Source organism: Lithobates pipiens, unplaced genomic scaffold, assembly GCF_037356315.1.
Source record: "Lithobates pipiens isolate NorthernLeopardFrog02 unplaced genomic scaffold, aLitPip1_a1.2 Scaffold_18, whole genome shotgun sequence".
In the NCBI taxonomy this organism is placed as follows: Eukaryota; Metazoa; Chordata; class Amphibia; order Anura; family Ranidae; genus Lithobates; species Lithobates pipiens.
In genome coordinates this window covers 590,842,411-590,862,332 of record NW_027507758.1, presented here as the reverse complement: position 1 = coordinate 590,862,332, position 19,922 = coordinate 590,842,411, and the positions used below count along the sequence as shown (strand labels likewise).

General features: G+C 40.9%; 1 protein-coding gene across 2 annotated transcripts; it reads left to right on the top strand.

The window, feature by feature from the left end:
* The first annotated feature begins 1,728 nt into the window (after positions 1 to 1,728).
* Positions 1,729 to 13,106, top strand: LOC143990329 (olfactory receptor 5V1-like). Of its 2 annotated transcripts, none has more exons than XM_077490376.1 (3): positions 1,729 to 1,870; positions 2,507 to 2,565; positions 11,971 to 13,106. In XM_077490376.1, exons 2-3 carry the CDS (start codon positions 2,557 to 2,559, stop codon positions 12,913 to 12,915), a joined length of 954 nt encoding a protein of 317 aa, XP_077346502.1. In that variant the 5' UTR covers positions 1,729 to 1,870; positions 2,507 to 2,556; the 3' UTR covers positions 12,916 to 13,106. The 2 variants fall into 2 exon arrangements, with proteins under 2 accessions (XP_077346502.1, XP_077346501.1); XM_077490375.1 differs by having other exon boundaries at positions 2,507 to 2,589.
* Positions 13,107 to 19,922: the final 6,816 nt, after the last annotated feature.

Here is a 19,922-nt window from a genome sequence, read left to right as displayed (position 1 = left end):
GTCCTTCACCATCCACAAATGTCAAGGAAGTTCGGCAGACCAAAGCACAGACACCAAGGAGATCCGAATATGTGTTTCTCAAATCAATCAATGCACACATGGGGCAAGTAGCAACAGCTGAGCGGCCAGCCCAGTGGAAGAAGGGCTTAACCCAGCCCTGACAATGGCATCAAATACTAGCAAATAACATTGTCCATAGGTTTACATTGTATTCACATTAACTACATTAATACACAATTATGTCCCCGCTACAGATATATTTAAAACCTTTGCAATGTTATGTTGAGGAACGTTCTGAAAATATTTCACAATTTTAGAAGCAGAATTTCCTAGATTGGTGAACCTCTGTCCATCTTTTCTTCAGAGACACTCTGAATATCTAAGGCCCCTTTCACGCGGGCTTTCCGATCAGGTCCGCCTGTCAGTTCTTCAATTGGACATGATTGGACCATCCAATTACCCCTATGGAGCAGCGGATGTCAGTGGTGAAATGTCCGCTGACATCTGTCGCTATCCCATCCGATCCTGTCTGCCAAATCCATATAGATGGTGGTCCTATTTTCCACCCATCTGGCGGATCAGTTATGATCAGGTAAAAACGGACAGGCGGCCCGTTTTTACCCGATTTCAACAAAGGGGAGAGTTGGACTGTGTCCGTCTCCGCTCTGCACAGTGAGTGAAGACAGACCTGTCATTTGCCTGCTCAGCGGGGATCAGCAGAGCGATCCATCAGGTGGAGGAGCCTGTGTGAAAGGGCCCTAAGCCCTTGTACACACGGTTGGAGAATCTGTTGGAATGTGTCCTATCGGACCGTGTCGTCAGATAATCCGACTGTGTGTGGTATGCATCGGACTGATTCCGTCCGAATCTCCGTCCGACCCAATTTTCCAACATGTTGGAAATATTTCCCGACCAACTGGGCCGGACGGACCTAATCCGATCATGTGTAGAGTATTTTGATCGGACCAAGTGCCACGCATGCTCAGATCAAATTCCTACATCAAAGCTATTGGCTACTAGCCTGAATGTAGTCCCATCGTAACGAAATTACATCATCACGTTCTGAAAGATCGGATTTTTCGCCAACTTGGCCCGACCGTGTGTATGCAACAGTTTCGGACACAATCTGTCGGACTAAATCCAACAGGCAAAATCCGACAGATTTGGTTGCCAAAATCTCCGACCGTGTGTACGTGGGCTTAGATGCTCTTTTATACCCAATCATGTTGCTGATCTGTTGCCAATTAACCTAATTAGCAGCAAAATATTTTCTCTTCCTCTCTAGTACCACTTTGCCAGATTTTTTTTGCCGTGCCCCAACTTTTTTGAGACATTGCTGTTGTAAGTTTTAATATTGCTGTATTTATTTATTGAAACTGTACAATTTCCCTGTTTAAACATTTGATAGGTATGAGATTTGCAAATCATTGCTTTCTGATTTTAATGTAGATTTTACATAGCGTGACAACTGTTTTTGGAATTGAGTTTGCATTTTGTTGGTCCAGTTTGATATACAATGGTGCATGCCAGGAAAAACTGAGTTTGGCGTGGCATTGAGATTTTTTTTTCATCTAGATAACACAATTTGTTGTGAAGTCTGTGGGGATGTATTTTTCTGAAAGTCTTTAGAGAAGATACCCAGTAATTTGCAGTATCTTGGGTATTAGATTAACAAGCATTCTATATAATAAAAGATATAAAAGAGGATCTACAGGCAGACATAACTATATACAATTTTAAACCTGTGCTACTTCTTTATCAATATTATCAAATGTACAATTATATTAAGATCCAGGGAAATCTGTTTTGTCTAGTAAAAAATTGGCACATGTTGCATTGAAATACTCTGTGGCAGCCCCTTATTATTCAGGTACACAGTTTGATGCATTCATTAACAACAAAAAACGTCAAATTCCATCATTTTGTATTTTTTGTTTCCTTGACCATACACAATTTTAACAGCTTTATTATGAGTGTTATTTACTAAAGGAAAATCCACGTTGCACTGAAAGTGCACTTGAAAGTACGGTAACTGTAGAGCCGAGGGGGACGTGCAAGGAAAATAAAAAAACAGCATCAGTGCTTGCACATGATTGGATGATAAAATCAGAAAAGCTTCCCCTCATTTCAGATCTACCCCTCAGATTTAGAGCGACTGCACTTCCAAGTGCACTTGCAGTGCAAAGTGGATTTGTCTTTCGTAAATAAACCCCAATATCTCAAACAATGAGCTATTTGTAGCATTTAAATAACTACAAATCATAACATATTACAGTTAGTTCTATTACTGCAATTGTGTTTTTATTTATAATGTATAATGTGAATGTGAGTATTAGTATGCTTGTTCTGTATTACTATAGTAATATAGTTAATAATAATAATAATAATAAATCAGAGGCAGTGAATGTTGTCCAGAGCTTTGATTTAGACAAAGCCATTATTATATTTCTGACATTTTAAAACAGGACACCAAAACTTCTTTTTTTTCTTTTTTTTTTTTTTGCAGATGATAAAAACGCTTTTCAAGCTTTACATGCCAAATCAAATAACGGTCAAATGTTACTGGTAATTATTAAAACAAAATTCAATGTGCGTATGTATAGATTTACCATGTTTTAATTATGGAAAGAATGGGAAACGGTTAGATTCTTTGTTATGCTCTTGTTGCTGTCTGTGTCTCTGCTACCGCGTTTCCCCGAAAAAAATAAAAATAAATTATATATATATATATATATATATATATATATATATATATATATATATATATATATATAATATTTATTTTGGCTACAAAAAACACACTGGGGCTTATTTTCAGGGGATGTCCTATTTATTTATGGTATGTACAATAATCTACATGTATTCAAATACATTCATGTCATCATGAAGATCTTAAAGTGGTTGTAGCCCTAAAAATAAAAACAAAAACCCTGATCCTTTAAAGCAGTAGTCCTCAACTCCTGTCCTCTGGATCTGAATTATATCACCTGTGATGTATTTCAGTTATCTTGCAAACCTGGCCCACCAACAAGCCAGGTTTGCAAGATAACTGAAATACATCACAGGTGATATAATTTTCTGATCAATGATTGCAGTATTTTAGTCTGCATGCCCCAAGGTAATACTTAAAATCTGGCCTGTTAGCCCTTGTACACACGGTCGGAGAATCCGTCGGAATGTGTCCTATCGGACAATGTTGTCGGATAATCCGACTGTGTGTGGTATGCATCGGACTGTTTCTGTCTGAATATCCGTCGGACCCAATTTTCCAACTTGTTGTAATTATTTTCTGACAAACTGGTCCGATCGGACATACTCCGATCATGTGTAGAGAATTCCGATCGGACAAAGTGGCACACATGCTCAGATCAAATTCCTACACCAAAGCTATTGGCTACTAGCCTGAACGTAGTCCCGTCGTAACGAAATAACGTCATCACGTTCTGAACGATCGGATTTTTCGACAACTTTGTTCGACCATGTGTATGCAACAGTTTCGGACACAATCCGTCGTCAAAATCCGTCGGACAAAATCCAACGGATTTGGTTGGCAGAATGTCCGACCGTGTGTACAGGGGCTAAGTGGGTCCTGAGAATTGGAACCCCTCTCTATGTTCTAAAAAAACCTGGAATAAAACAATAAAATGTTTGTTTGTTTTTAAGTTCCTTCTTCTCTCTCCCTCTCCCTCTGTCTGTTCAGCAGTCAGCTTTATGACATTCTGCAATCTCAAAAATAAACCTTGGTTAAAGTCCTTGTTAAATGATGTCATCCGTTTTGTAAAAAGATTATATAAGGTGAAGTGTGTCTCCTTTTGTAAATTTATTGTGGAAAATACCTTATTTAGGCTTCATGCACACTGAAGCTCAAAAAAGCTTTTTCTGGACACCAGATTGCTGGCAGAAAACGCTGGTTAAAACATGTGCTTTTAACAGCGTTTTGTACTAGCGTTTATGAGCGTCTATTAGCGTTAGCGTTTATGGGCGTTTTCAATAAAAATACACAGAGGACAAGCCAAAAATCCCACAGTGCATTCCAAACTCCCACAATGCATTGAAAAAATAGAATGCCGAACACAAATTAACGCGTGTTTATGAGCGTTTATCGGCATTTGTCGTTTTTTTAGAGGTGAAAAACTGCACTTTGAATGTGAATTTCTGGCGTTCAGAAAGAAGCCCATAAACTCCACTTCTCATTAAAGCTAAGAAAACGTCCATGTGTGCATGGACACATAGGCTAACGTAGAATGGAGTTTATGGGCTTTTAAAAAAAACGCCCAAACTCCAATAAACTGCAGTTTATGAGCTCCAGTGTGCGTGGAGCCTTACAGTGCCACTGGGTGCTCCCATGACCTGAGCTCTTCTTCCCCGCTCTGAATACTACAGAGGGAGGGGCTGAGATCCCCGCTGATGACGTCAGATGGGACGAGAGGAGAAGATCTCTGTTGGGTCACGTGAGCGCCCACGATCGCTGTAAATAAGGTATTTTCTACAATAAATTTACTAAAGTAGACGCACTGCACATTATACAATGTTGTGAAAAAGTATTTGCCCCTTTCTAATTTTTTTTTTTTGCATATTTGTCACACTTAAATGATTCAGATCATCAAACAAATTTTATTATTACACAAAGATAACCCAAGTGAATACAAAATGCAGTTTTTAAATGATGGTTTCATTTATTAAGGCAAAAAGCTTTCCAAACCTGCCTGGCTTTATGTGAAAAAGTAATTGCCCCCTAAACCAAATAACTGCTTGTTACCTTTATCAAGCATTTGTGATAACTGGCAATGAGTCTGTCACATTGCTGTGGAGCAATTTTGGCCCACTCTTTACAGAATTGTTTTAATTCAGCCACATTGGAGGGTTTTCCAGCATGAATAGTCTGTGTAAGGTCATGCTACAGCATCTCAATTGGATTTAAGTCCGGGCTTTGACTAGGCCACTCCAAAACCTAAATTTTGCTTTGTTTGAACCATTTAGAGGTGGACTTGCTGTTGTGTCTGGGATCATTGTCCTGCTGCTGACCCAAGTACACTTGAGCTTGAGGTCACAAACTGATGGCCGGACATTCTGCTTTAGGATTTTCTGGTAGAGCTCAGAATTCATGGTTCCATCAATTATGGTAAATCATCCAGGTCCTGAAGCTGCAAAGCAGCCCCAGACCATCACGCTACCACCACCATGTCTGACTGTTGGTATGAAGTTCCTGCTATGAAATGCTTTATTTGTTTTATGCCACATGTAACGGGACGCACACCTTCCAAAAAGTAAAATTTTTGTCTCATCAATCCACAGAATATTTGCCTAAAAGTCTTGGGTATAATCAAGATGTTTTTTGGTAAATGTGAGATGAGCCTTTGTGTTCTTTTTGGTCAGCAGTGGCTTTGGCCTCGGAATTCTTCCATGGATGCCATTTTTGCCCTGTCTCTTTCTTATTATTGAATCATGAACACTGATCTTACCTGAGGCAAGTGAGGCCTGCAGTTCTTTAGATGTTGTTCTCCGTTCTTTTATGACCTCCTGGATGGTCGTTGTCATGCTCCTGGAGTAATTTTTGTAGGCCGACCACAACTGGGAAGGTTCACTGCGGTTCTAAGTTATCTCCATTTGTGGATAATGGCTCTCCTCGTGGGTCACTGGAGTTCCAAAGTCTTAGAAATGGCTTTAAAACCCTTCCTAGACCAATACATGTGCATTACTTTGTTTCTGAACTGTGATTTGTTTTTGTTGTGGCACAATGTGTGGCTTCTTGTGATCTGTTAGCATGCTTCACTTCTGTCAGACAGCTTCTATTTATGTGATTTCTTGATTCAACAGGTCTGGCAGTAATCAGGCCTGGGTGTGGAAAGTGAAATTTAACTCACCTTTCCCAAAAAAATTGTGGCTAATCACAGTTCATTCATGATTCAGCATGGGAAGGGGCAATTACTTTTTCACATAGGGTCAGGCAGGTTGAAACAGCTTTTTTCCCCTTAATAAATGAAATAAAAATTTCAAAACTGTATCTTGGATTTACTCAGGTTATCTTTGCATAATATTAAAATTAGTTTGATGACCTGAATCATTTAAGTGTGAGAAATATGCAAAAAAATCTAAAATCAGGAATTGGACAAATACTTTTCATAGCACTGTATATACATATACCATATTTATCAGTGTATAACACGCACCTTTTTCTCCTTAAAATCAGGGGGAAATCATGAGGATGGGTTATACACTAATCCCCGCTGTCTGTGAGGGCAAGAGGAGCGCTGCCGGCATTAGCCGAGCTGAGTGTACTGTGTACTCGGCTAGGCTTGGTTCCACTTGGCTCTGCTCGCAGTCATGCCTAGTCCTGCCTCCTAGCCTTTACATCCCACCATTGGACCAATGTTGTGTCCATTATAGGAGCTGGACCAAGGGGTGGGACAGGGCACGACTGCGAGCGAAAGTGAGTTGCTGAGTACACAGTACACTCAGCTCGGCTCCATCTATGTCGACGTTGAGAGGAGCCGAATATCTCGGCAACGCTAAATTTAAAAAACAGACATGCTGCAATTTTGGGTAAGGCTGCAGATGGACACTGCAAGGCTGCAGATGGACAGTATTCAAGGCTGCAGATGGACAGTATTCAAGGCTGCAGATGGACACTGGGGAAGACTGCAGATGGACGCTGTGCAAGGCTGTATTGATGGGCATTTAAAATGAAAAATTTTTTTCCTTAAACTTCCCTCCTAAAAGTTTTTTTCCTTAAACTTCCCTCCTAAACTTGGGGTGCATGTTATGCATCGGCACGTGTTATACGCTGATAAATACGGTAAATATTACTAAAATAGTTAGTAACAGATTGCTGCACGTAAAAATACACTGCACATTATATAATCTTTTTACAAAACGGATTTCATGTTTTTACGACTTTAACTAGGGCTTGTTTTCAGGGTAGGGCTTATATTACACCTATCCCTGAAAATAACGTTAGGTCTTATTTTTGGTTTAGGGCTTATTTGCGGGGAAACAGGGTAGTAAAATTAACATGAGTCTTGTGTTGTTGTGGAGGGACGAGCACAAGATTTTTTTTTTGCTGTTGGCTTTTATTACTATTACCTGCACCTCTTGTTCCCCATAAACGTTTACTGTACAAACTAAATTCTGTAAGCATGGGCCAAAGGGTGAGTACATGGATTGAAAACTGGCTATGGGGGGCGAGTCCAGAGGGTTGTGATAAATGGGAAGTACTTGTTGTGGATTCTGTGCTGGGACCAATTCTATTTGATTTATTCATTAACGATATGGAGGACAGGATAAACAGCTCATGCTCAGTATTTGCACATGATACTAAGCTAAGCAGGGCAATAACTTCTTTGCACGATGTGGAACCCTTGCAAGAAGATCTAAACAAATTACTGGGGTGGGCAACTTCATGGCAACTGAGGTTTATTGTTGAAAATTTAAAATAATGCATTTGGGTGCAGAAAATATGAATGTAATCTACTCGCTAGGGGGGGAGAACCTCTGGGGGAATCTAGGATGGAAAAGGACTTGGGGGTATTAGTAGATTAATAGTTTTAGTAGATTACAGGCCCAAGAATATTGACATGCATTAAAAAGGGGATTCACTCCAGAGTTAAAATGATAATTCTCCCGCTCTACAAGACTCTTGCCTGGCCGCACCTGGAGTATGCTGTCCAGTTCTGGGCACCAATCCTCGTGAGGGATGTGCTGGAGCTGGAGAGGGTCCAGAGAAGGGTAACAAAGCTAATAAAGGGACCGGAGAAAGACTGCAAGCACTGGATTTATTCTCTCTGGAGAGGAGACACTTGAGAGGGGATAGATTTGCACACTGAAATATTTTCGGAATTTCATTTTCGTCCAAAAAAAACCTCTAAATTTGTTTTTATTTATTTCATTTCTTTAAAAAATGTATTTGTCTGAAAATCTGAAATAATTAAGGTCGAATCTGTCATTGAAGGCTTATGGTGTCTGTCGAATGTTCTAAGAAGGAGCAGCTAAACTGTATGACGCCGCAATCATACATTTCCGGTCGAATGTTTCGCCTACAAGCTATAGTAGAATTCTAATGTTGTATGACACTAGTAATAATTATATTTATTAATTATTATTACTAGTCAACCAACATTAGTATTCTTCTATAGCCTATGGGCAGAGCATTTGACCATAAATGCCCGCTCGCAGCGACTGCTTTGTCAAATCTTCATATCAAATCTTTTCTCTCTATGTCAAATAATCTTGGACTAATAGAGTTAGGTTAGGCACATTCTACCTTTTTTGCTATTGTCTCTATAATGTCGAATCTTTTCTCTTTTGTAGAATAATCTTGGACTAATAAAGCTAAGGTTAGGCACATTCAACCACAGGTTTGACGGACACAGATCGCTATTGTCAGCGTCATGTCAAATCTCCTATCTATATTGAACTGTTATCCCAATGAAAATGAAAATAAAGCATTCGTTTATGTCGGATCTTTCGGTTTTCGGGTTCTGCACGTTTGTTAAAACGATAACGAAAATACCCGAAATTCGGACGAAAACTAATGCACATGTCTAATGATTTCAATGTACAAATACCGTACTGATGACCCCACAATAGGGATTAAACTTTTCCACGCAAGGGAATTTAAAAAGACACATGGACATTCACTAATACTAGAGGAGAAGCGATTTAACCTTAAACTGCATAAAGGGTTGTTTACTGTTAGAGGGGTAAGGATGTGGAATTCTCTTCCACAAGCAGTGGTTTCAGCGGGAAGCATTGAAAAAACTATTAGATAGGCACCTAAACTACTGTAACATACAGGGATATACAATATTAACATAAAATCACACACACAGCTTAGACTTGATGGGCTTGTGTCTTTTTTCAACCTCACCAACTATCTAACTATGTAACCTTTTCTATTTGTCCTGGTGACCATTATCACCAAGGTGGAACGTGATGGAAAAATCCAAAGTGTTACAGTTGTCACCAGTAAAAGAAATGGGGTAATCTTTACTGTGGACACCTGTTCCAGTTACTGCTTTCTGAGAAGTTTTATGTTCTTTTTGTCTCCATGTGAAAGCTCCTTTCACACAAGCAGTTCGATCTGGTTCTGCCTGTCCGATTTTCAGACGAACCCCACCATTATCCTCTATTCATCCATTTATACCCACCTACCTCCAATCCGATCTGATCTTCTAAAAACAAATGGAAGGTAATCTGTTTCCCCTCCATCTGGGCAGATCAGAAGACAGTTGACCACTCATTGAGTTCTGTTCTGTTCTGTTATCTGTTTCCACTCTGCATAAGCGGAGAAAATATAGACCTGTCACCCCCTTGCTCTGCTCAGCTCAGTGGGGGATCAGCAGACAGATCCCCCGCTGAGCAAACAGATCCAGCCCATGTAAAAAGGCCTTGATGGAGAAAATCAACTAAACGGTCAGCAGCTGAACACAATTTTGTGGACTAGACTGAGTCCGCCACACAAATGCAATGTAAGTTAAAAAAAAGGTGCAGCATTCTCCCTTCAAACCTATGCAAAAGTAATGTATAAAATCGAAGAAAACTTTTTAGAAAACCTAGGATTTGTGTGTGTTTTTATTTTAATCCAAAAATATAACACAATAAAAATAAACTTCAGTCCTTACGGTGTCTTCAATATCTGTGCAAAACCACAGACTATTGCTCCAATCTATCTGCAGAGTATTACTTTTAAGTTTATAATAAGGTGTATTTAATTATTGCTGTGTCCTACAGTATGTGCAAATAAACATCAATTGTGCAAACTGCAAAATATTGTTCAGCAAGAATATTTCAGGAGCCTGAACCCAGAGCTTGCATACAGAGCCTGAACCCATGACCCGACCATTTCTGCACAGTCTAAGCCTATGTGGCACCCCAGAACAGACCCACAGAGTGAATGAAGCAGAGGCAGGCAGATCTTTTTACTGAAGGTGGAAGTGGGCCTATTTTTCTTGAGGAATTCAAGACAAAAGGTGAATTATTTGGGGTACTGTTTAGTCACTATTAACAATTCTAGATTTTTTTTTGAGCATTCTTTTAGCTGCGTGCATTCAGGTCTACTTTTAATTATAATTGTATTATGTTCTTAACCACTTCAATACAGGGCACGTTCCCCCCTTCCTGCCCAGACCAATTTTCAGGTTTCAGTGCTGTCGCATTTTGAACGACAAGTGCGTGGTCATGCAACGCTGTCCCGAAAACAAATTAAAATTTTTTCCCACAAATAGAGCTTTCTTTTGGTGGTATTGGATCACCACTGGGGATTTTATATTTTTCACTACAAATAAAAAAAGATCTAAAATTTTGAAAGAAATTATTTTTTTCTTTGTTTCTGTCACTTTGTAAATATGTAGGATTTCTCCTTCACTGATGGGCAATGATGAGGCTGCACTGACGGGCACTGATGAGGCAGTACTGATTGGCACTGATGAGGTGGCACTGATGAGGTACCACTGATAGGGCACTCATAGACGGCACTGATGGACACTTATAGGTGGCACTGGGCATTGATAGTTGGCACTGATGGGCACTGATAGGTGGTACTGATATGTGGCACTGGTGGGTGGCACTGGTGGGCACTAATAGGCACCACTGATAGATGGCACTGATAGGCAGCACTGATCAAGAGGCACTGGCAGGCATCACTGATGGGCACTGAGTGCCATCCCTAATGGGCATTGATTGGCATACCTGGTGGTCCTGGCTTGGCATCCCTGGTGGTCCTGGGTGGGCATCCTTGGGGAAGCTGCACTAATAGTCAATCATCACAGACCCCCCCCCCCCCCCCCATCAGGAGAGCAGCCGATCAGCTCTCCTCTCCTCGCTTCTGTCAGTGCAAATGGAGGAAGAGCTGATAAACGGCTCTTCCTATTTACACTGTGATCGGCTGTGATTTGGAGACTCTTTATCAAGATCGGAGATGCAGTGTGTCAGATTGGCACACCACACCACCGATTGCTATGCTGCATGCCCCTGCAGGTGTGTGCTGGCTTGTTATCCTGCTGGACATCATATGACACCCAATCAGGGTAACTGAACCACTTCCCGGGCCATCATTCTGCTATAGGCCAAGCGGGAAGGAGTTAAATGACTTCATAGCTACAGAATTTTGTAATATGATTATGTAATAGTAGATGGGAGAATGGTCATATACTGGTTTAAATAAGGGCTTGAAATCATTTACTCATTAACTGCATATGCATGAGGGTTGCTACATCAATATTTCTTAAGAATGCAGAAACCACATCTATAGATTAGCAAGATGCAATATATTAAATATTTGCTCTTGGGTTTAGATACACTTTAAGCTTAGGCCTCATATCCTAGACATCCCTTGTTGGAATATTTTATTTGCTCAAAAAGCAAAGGGCAAATTGTTTTGTATATGGTAACATGTTATATCAAATATATTGTTTATCTCTAAGGTTTTGTGTAGTAATTAATAAAGGAAAATACAAATTATAACATAAGTAACATCTCATCCATCTTCCTTTTTATGTTTTACTAATAATTTGCATGCAGATGAGACAGGTATTGATATTAAAGCTGTTTACATTTTTTGCATCCGTAGAATTTGCTAAATTTTTATTAGATTTTGTACGTATGTTTTAGTTGGCGTTGGCATTATCTTCTTCTGCAAAAATAAATTTATGTTTTACATAATAAAATCTGCAAACATAAAGTTTTACTAACTGCTATCTTCAGTATTACTTATGGTACTGTTGTGTGTAGTATGCCACTTGGATGCATCTTTTGCATTTCACCTATAAGCCAAATATACAATATTCACCTGTAACATTACAGCAATAAATGGTGCCCAGCCATAACTTTTCTCAACACACGTAACAAATACTTTATAATAATAACTGCTTAAATGTTTGTGTTTTGTGTCCACAAAATGGGAATAACCTGGTTTGTATATTTACTGGTGATTTATTATCAGACTGAAGTTTTCCTTTCTTATTTTGTTATTAGAAGAGGGTGGCCATGGCAGCTGAGAACCAAAGTGCAGTAATAGAATTCATTCTTCTTGGATTTTCAGATAATCCCAACATACTATCATGGCTGTTCCAATTATTCTCATTTGTCTACGTGACTACACTGGCCATTAACATTCTCCTTATAGTTGCCGTAATAACAAACAAACATTTGCACAACCCTATGTATTTATTTCTTACTAATTTGTCCTTCTTGGACATCTGCTATACATCAATCATTGTGCCTAAGATGCTACTAAATATTATTTTGTCAGCAAAAACTATTTCGTATACTGGTTGTGTTCTTCAAATTTACTTTTATCTTTTTATGGGTGTGTCAGAGTGTATACTATTGGCTTTCATGGCCTATGACCGATATGTGGCTATCTGTAATCCCTTGCGTTACAATGTTATTATGAATGTAGTATCTTGTAACGGGATGATTGGCGTGTCTTGGATGACTGGTGGTAGCATAGCCTCCTTTGATATTTATTTTGTATGTAATTTAAAGTTCTGTGGACATGTAACCATTAATCATTTCTTTTGTGAATCTCCATCCTTACTTCAGCTGTCTTGTGGGGATAAATTTGTGGACAACATCATAACTTTGGTTGGTGGGTCCATGTTACTTCTAATTCCCTTGTGCCTCATCCTCTTTTCATATATACAAATTTTCTTAGTCATTATGAAACTCCCTTCTGGAAGATACAAAGCCTTCTCAACATGCATATCCCACCTTATCGTGGTGATCATCTTCTATGGAACATCTGTATTCATGTACATGAGACCAAGAAATTCAGACACTGGAGTGACAGACAAGATAGTGTCGGTGTTCTATACAAGTGTTACACCAATGTTAAACCCTTTAATTTACAGCCTAAGAAATAAAGATGTTCACAAAGCTCTTGGCCAGTTGGCAAGGCGTACAATTGTGCTAAGGTGACAAACCGAATAAACCATTTGACAACTATTCATTCATCAGACCCAAAGTAAGAACTATCTGAGGACAAGATTATCTATCTATCTATCTATCTATCTATCTATCTATCTATCTATCTATCTATCTATTGTTTTCTCTGAGAGCTACTGGTCTACACTAACCATCATAAACAAATATGTCCTTACAGACTACGTGATCACCATAATAGCTAATCATGTACAGTAGATCTCATGAGATTTCTTTACACAAAAACCTCCTTTGTATAAAATGTATTAATTCATGTAAAAATGAAACGGCTATGTGCAAAATGAGCAAATGTGTTTTTATTAAAAAATAATTCCAAATGAAAATGTAAATCTGTTTCCATTCAAAAAGAATTTCAAATAAAAATATGTTTCCTTAACCACCTCAATACAGTGCAGTTACACCCCCTTCCTGACCAGACCAATTTTCAGCTTTCAGCGCACTTACAGTTTGAATGACAATTACTCAGTCATCCAACACTGTATCCATATGAAACTTGCGTCCTTTTTTTCACACAAATAGAGCTTTCTTTTAGTGGTATTTAATCACTAGTGGGTTTTTTATTTTTTGTGCTATAAATAAAATAAAACGTATATTTTGTGAAAAAAATGCCTTTTTCTTCGTTTCTGTCATAAATTTTTGCTAATTAGTAACTTTTCTTCATAAATTTTGGCCAAAATTTATACTGCTACATATCTTTGGTAAAAATAACCCACATTAGTAAATATTATTTGGTCTTTGTGAAAGTTATAGAGTCTACAAACTATGGTGCCAATAAATGAAAATTGATCACTTCTGATCAGGCCTTCAGTACATCAGGTGAGTCTCATTTCTTGAGACACTAACAAGTCAGGAAAGTACAAATACCCCCCAAATGACCCCTTTTTACAAAGTAGACATCCCAAGGTATTAAGTAAGTAGCATGGTGAGTTTTTTTAAGTTGTCATTTTTTCCCACAATTCTTTGCAAAATTAAGATTTTTTATTTTTTTTTATTTTTTTTTACTAAATTGTCATATTATCAGGTTATTTCTCACACACAGCATATGCATACAACAAATTACACCCCAAAATACATTCTGCTACTCTTCCCGAGTACGGCAATACCACATGTGTGAGACTTTTACACAGCCTGGCCACATACCGAGCACCAACATTGATGTAGTACCTTCAGACGTTCTACGAGCAAAAATGACGCATCTCATTTCTCAACCACCTATTACACTTTTGAAGTCCCTGGAGTACCAGGACAATGGAATTTCCCATAAAATTACCCCATTTTGGAAAGCAAACACCCCAACGTATAATCTGTGAGGCATAATGAGTCTTTTGAATGGTTAATTTTTTTCCAGAAGTTTTTGGAATATGTGGAAAAAAATTAAAACGCATTTTTTTTTACACAAAATTGTCAATTTATAAGATATTTCTAACACATAGCATGTATATAGCAAAAATTACACCCCAAAATACATTCTGCTACTCTTCCCGAGTACGGCGATACCACATGTGTGAGACTTTTACACAGCCTGGCCACATAGAGAGGCCGAACATTGAAGTAGTACGTTCAGGCGTTATAGGAGCATAAATGACACATCTCATTTCATTCCTACCCATCACACTTTTGAAGGTCCTGGACCACCAGGACAGTGAAATTACCCACAAAATGACCCCATTTTGGAAAGCAAACACCCCAACGTATATTCTATGAGACATGGGCTGCAAATAGGTACTCGGGTACTCTGATGGGCTGGAGATAGGTACTCGGGTACTCTGATGGCCTGGTGACAGGTACTCGGGTACTCTGATGGCCTGGTGACAGGTAATCGGGTACTCTGATGGCCTGGTGACAGGTACTCGGGTACTCTGGTGGCCTGGTGACAGGTACTCGGGTACTCTGGTGGCCTGGTGACAGGTACTCGGGTACTCTGGTGGCCTGGTGACAGGTACTCGGGTACTCTGGTGGCCTGGTGACAGGTACTCGGGTACTCTGGTGGCCTGGTGACAGGTACTCTGATGGCCTGGTGACAGGTACTCGGGTACTCTGGTGGCCTGGTGACAGGTACTCGGGTACTCTGGTGGCCTGGTGACAGGTACTCGGGTACTCTGATGGCCTGGTGACAGGTACTCGGGTACTCTGATGGTCTGGTGACAGGTACTCAGGTACTCTGATGGTCTGGTGACAAGTACTCAGGTACTCTGATGGCCTGGTGACAGGTACTCAGGTACTCTGATGGCCTGGTGACAGGTACTCTGATGGTTTGGTGACTGGTATTTGGGTACTCTGAAGGGCGGTGACAGGTACTCATATGGACTGTGACAGGTACTCGGGTACTCAGATGAACTGTGACAGGTACTCGGGTACTCAGATGGGCTGTGACAGGTACTCGGGTACCCTGATGGACTGTGACAGGTACTCGGTACTCTAATGGACTGTGACAGGTACTCGGGTACCCTGATGGACTGTGACAGGTACTCGGTACTCTAATGGACTGTGACAGGTACTCGGTACTCTAATGGACTGTGACAGGTACTCGGTACGCTAATGGACTGTGACAGGTACTCGGTACTCTAATGGACTGTGACAGGTACTTGGGTACCCTGATAGACTGTGACGGGTACTCAGATGGGCTGTGACAGGTACTCGGGTACCCTGATGGACTGTGACAGGTACTCTAATGGACTGTGACAGGTACTCGGTACTCTAATGGACTGTGACAGGTACTCGGTACTCTAACGGACTGTGACAGGTACTCGGTACTCTAATGGACTGTGACAGATACTCAGGTACCCTGATGGACTGTGACAGGTACTCGGTACTCTAATGGACTGTGACAGGTACTCGGGTACCCTGATGGGCCGTGACAGGTACTCGGGTACCCTGATGGGCCGTGACAGGTACTCGGGTACCCTGATGGGCCGTGACAGGTACTCGGGTACCCTGATGGGCTGTGACAGGTACTCGGGTACCCTGATGGGCCGTGACAGGTACTCGGGTACCCTGATGGGCCGTGACAGGTACTCGGGTACCCTGATGTGCCGTGACAGGTACTCGGGTACTCTGATGTGCCGGGACAGGTACTCGGGTACTCTGATGTGCCGGGACAGGTACTCGGGTACTCAGATGGGCTGGGACAGGTACTCGGGTACTCAGATGGGCTGGGACAGGTACTCGGGTACTCTGATGGGCTGTGACAGGTACTCAAATACTCTGATGGACTGTGACAGGTACTCTGATGGACTGTGATTGACAGGTACTATGAGGGGTGGTGACAGGTCCTCTTTATTGGGGGGGGGGGCAATCGGTGTGTGAGGAGGAGAACCCGGTAACATCCCGTTACCGCGGTTTGTTTACATTTTAGTGATCGGCTGTGAAAGGATCACAGCCGATCACGTGGGTAAACAGCCGGCCAATGGCTGTTTACCAGCGTCGGTGGCGAGCAGTGTTCCCGGGGAACACGGCGCCACCGACGTGCACGCGCAGCGCGCTCGCGATCGCGCGCATGCGCCGCGCACGTTCAGGGTGTGACCATCTGTGATCGGCCGTGACTTCATCACGGCCGATCACGTGGTAAACAGCCATAACGAATGGCTGTTCACCCCCTTCGGTGGCGAGCGGTGTCTCCGTGACACGCCGCCACCGAAGAAACAGGGATGCGCGTGCACGATCGCGCACATTCCCTGTTTAAACGGGAGGCCGTCATATGACGTCCTCCCGCCACAATAGCTGCGCCGCCTGGCCGTCATTTGACGGCCGGCGGTCGGCAACTAGTTAAAAAATGTGTAGAAAATATTTATTTTGGCAAATTAGCCATGGAGTTGTCATATTAAGTAAATATTGAAAAAAAGCAAAAATAATCAATACTCTTAGGTTAACCATACAAGTAAACTGATAACACAACAATTTGTGATATTAAACTCTAGAAAAATATGTACCAAACTGGAGAGGTGGTCATAGGAGGGCAACCTCTAAGGTGGAAACTCCTTGGATTTATAATTTGAAGAATTATGTCCTAATGAGTCTGAACATGGATTTGGACATACACTGTTTGATAAATAATAGTTCATTTTATGTTCTTTCTTTTTAATATGCTAAGGATATAGATGTACCCCTATTGAGTCATTATTGGTATATTATATTATGGTGCTGCTATAATTCATTTGAGTAGGGAGGTTGATGCTGTTTTTAGATTTAAATTTTTGCAACCCATTGGTTTATTTAAAAAATCATTTGTAAATATTTATTTTGAATATTTTAGTATTCAATAACATATAGTAAGCTATTTTTTATTTATTTATTAATATATGTTCAATACATTAATTGTATTTTATTTGTATTTTATTATTGTTATTTCCTATGGGCTACAATGAGAAATACCTGGGCACAATATATATCTTGCATACAAGATGGCGCTTTTATTGGTCCCACAAATAATCCTTTCTTTTTGCTATTGTTTGTAATGGGTGACACTTAGCTAGTAATTGCAATGGTGCTTTCTATAGACATGCTGCTTGATGGATGCCTCTCAGCCCATCCACCTGACAATGTCACTTGTGACAAAAAGCATAGGATAGGGCCTATGAGAGCGACTTCATCACTCACACCAAGTTAGTTGACTGCCAGGTCTGCTCTGTTTGCCCATAGGAACACTACCGTTTCAAATATGCTTTGATGTCTGTCATTTCTTATTAAGCTTTGGGCTTGTGCTTTATCTTTTGCTTTTGAGAGTTATTGTGGCTGTTTAGCGTACATTCGGCTTGCGAGGGGGGCATAGTAACTGCCAGGAGCCTGCGACCCCTCATGCGCTGATTGACCATTTATATAAATAATGATCAAAAGGATCTGGTAAGAAGCTGGAGTATGGTTTCAGATGTGGGTGCCTTGATTTGCTTTCAATTTGCGCACTGGTGGTTATAGTTTGGGAGATTGTAATAATACACCTCTGTTTTTTTCTATGTGGACTTTATACGATGATTAAGAGATCACAACAGACCGATTAGCATAGTGAATATTTATGTTTATATGTTTTCTTCTTGATTTTTGCATATGTTTGCACTTATGTTAACCGCTTGACCTCCAAAAGTTTTAACCCTTTATGACTAGGGCATTTGCTTGATCGTGCAACACTGTATTTAAAAGAAATTTATAGCATGTTTTTCCACACAAATAGTGCTTTCTTTTGGTGGTAGTTGATCACCACTGGGTTTTTATTTTTTATTATAAGAACAAAAAGAGGCTTCGGAACTTCTAGAACACAGAAATGCTCTTCAGAAACATTTTGATGATAGGGCACGGAGGTTTTTGTTTTTTAGTAAGAAGATTTACTATGAAGCAGGAAATAAACCGGGGAAATTGCTCGCGAGGGCCCTAAAGGAACAAGCGTCCAAAAATGTTATAGCTGGGATTCGACGGGGGGACGGGAAACTAGATGTGGCCACCGAAGCCATAACGAAACATTTTCATGACGTTTATACGAGACTGTATAACTTACCATCCCAGCAAAGGTCGGAGGGCGTGAAGGGAGGGAGGGCACAAGCCATTCAGGATTATTTAGAATATAGTGGCATGCCTATCCTTTCGGAGTCAGACATGCTACTGTTAGAAGAACCTATAACAACAGAGGAGATAAATTCCGCGATCAAACAGCTAAAATCGGGCAAAAGTCCGGGGCCGGACGGATTCACATCCATACACTATAAAACTTTTGCACACCTACTAAACAATCCGCTTAAGGCGGTTCTAGACTCTCTGGCTAAGCCTAGACAGGTAGTACCTGATTTTCTAGCAGCACACATTATTATTTTACATAAAGAAGGCAAAGATGCAGCGGAGTGTGCTAGCTATTGCCCTATTTCTTTACTGAATTTGGACGCAAAGATTCATGCGAAGATTCTGGCCTCCAGGTTGAGCCCCCTACTCCCTGGCCTAATTGGCCCAGACCAAGTGGGCTTTATGCCCGGACGGGAGGCTAAAGACAACGTTATCAAAGCGCTACTCTTGACCCAAGCGGCGCACACGGGTAATACAGAGGGACGCAGAGCAAGCCTTCGATCGCGTGGCCTGGGACTATATGTTGGCAGTATGCGTCAGGATAGGCTTGGGTCCACGTATGATGGCTAGCATCTCCGCCCTACATCAATGCCCAACAGCACAATAAATGGCACCTTATCGGATAGGGTCCGGATTCAAAATGGAACTAGGCAAGGATTCCCCTTGTCTCCTCTGTTGTTCATCCTCTCCCTGGAACCTTTTATTCGAATAGTTAGAGCTAACGCAGACATTCGGGGCTTCAAGGTCAGGGACAGGGAATATAAAGTAGCCGCCTATGCGGATGACTTGCTCTTTTTCCGGTCCAACCCACTGATCTCCCTCCCTGTTCTTCTGAAGGACTTTGCCACATATGGCTACATTTCAAATCTCAAAATCAACTACGCTAAGTCAGAAGCCCTGAATGTCTCGCTGCCGGAGAGATTGTTAGGCCAGGTACAATCAGACTCCCCTTTTAGATGGGAACCTAAGGCCTTGAAATATCTAGGCACATGGCTTACACCCAAACTAGAAAATGTCTATAGCCATAACTTTCTCTCTTTCTTGCAAAACGTAAGGAAAGATCTATACAGGTGGCAATCTAAATACTTCTCCTGGTTTGGCCACGCGGCGATAATTAAAATGACTATTCTCCCTAAACTACTCTATTTGTTGCACACACTCCCACTTAAAATCCCCAAGGCCTTTTTTACATCCCTCAGAGCGGTTTTACTGAAATTTCTTTGGAACTCACAGAGGCCCAGAATCCGACATGCCTATCTAATGAAACCTAAAGAGCAGGGTGGCATGGGCTTATCAGATTTTGATGCCTATTACAGAGCTTCACATCTTTCTAGGATCATTGACTGGCATTGTCATGGCACCACAAAAGACTGGGTGGCGTTAGAAACAGACTTAAGTCCCATGCCTCTGAAATACTCCCCATGGATTCCATGGGAAAA

Coding starts and splice junctions, on each gene's coding strand:
- LOC143990329 (XM_077490375.1), top strand. CDS start 2,557: ATGTTACTGGTAATTATTAAAACAAAATTCAAT. Junction 2,590..11,970: donor TTATTAAAACAAAATTCAAT/GTGCGTATGTAT, acceptor TTTTGTTATTAG/AAGAGGGTGGCCATGGCAGC.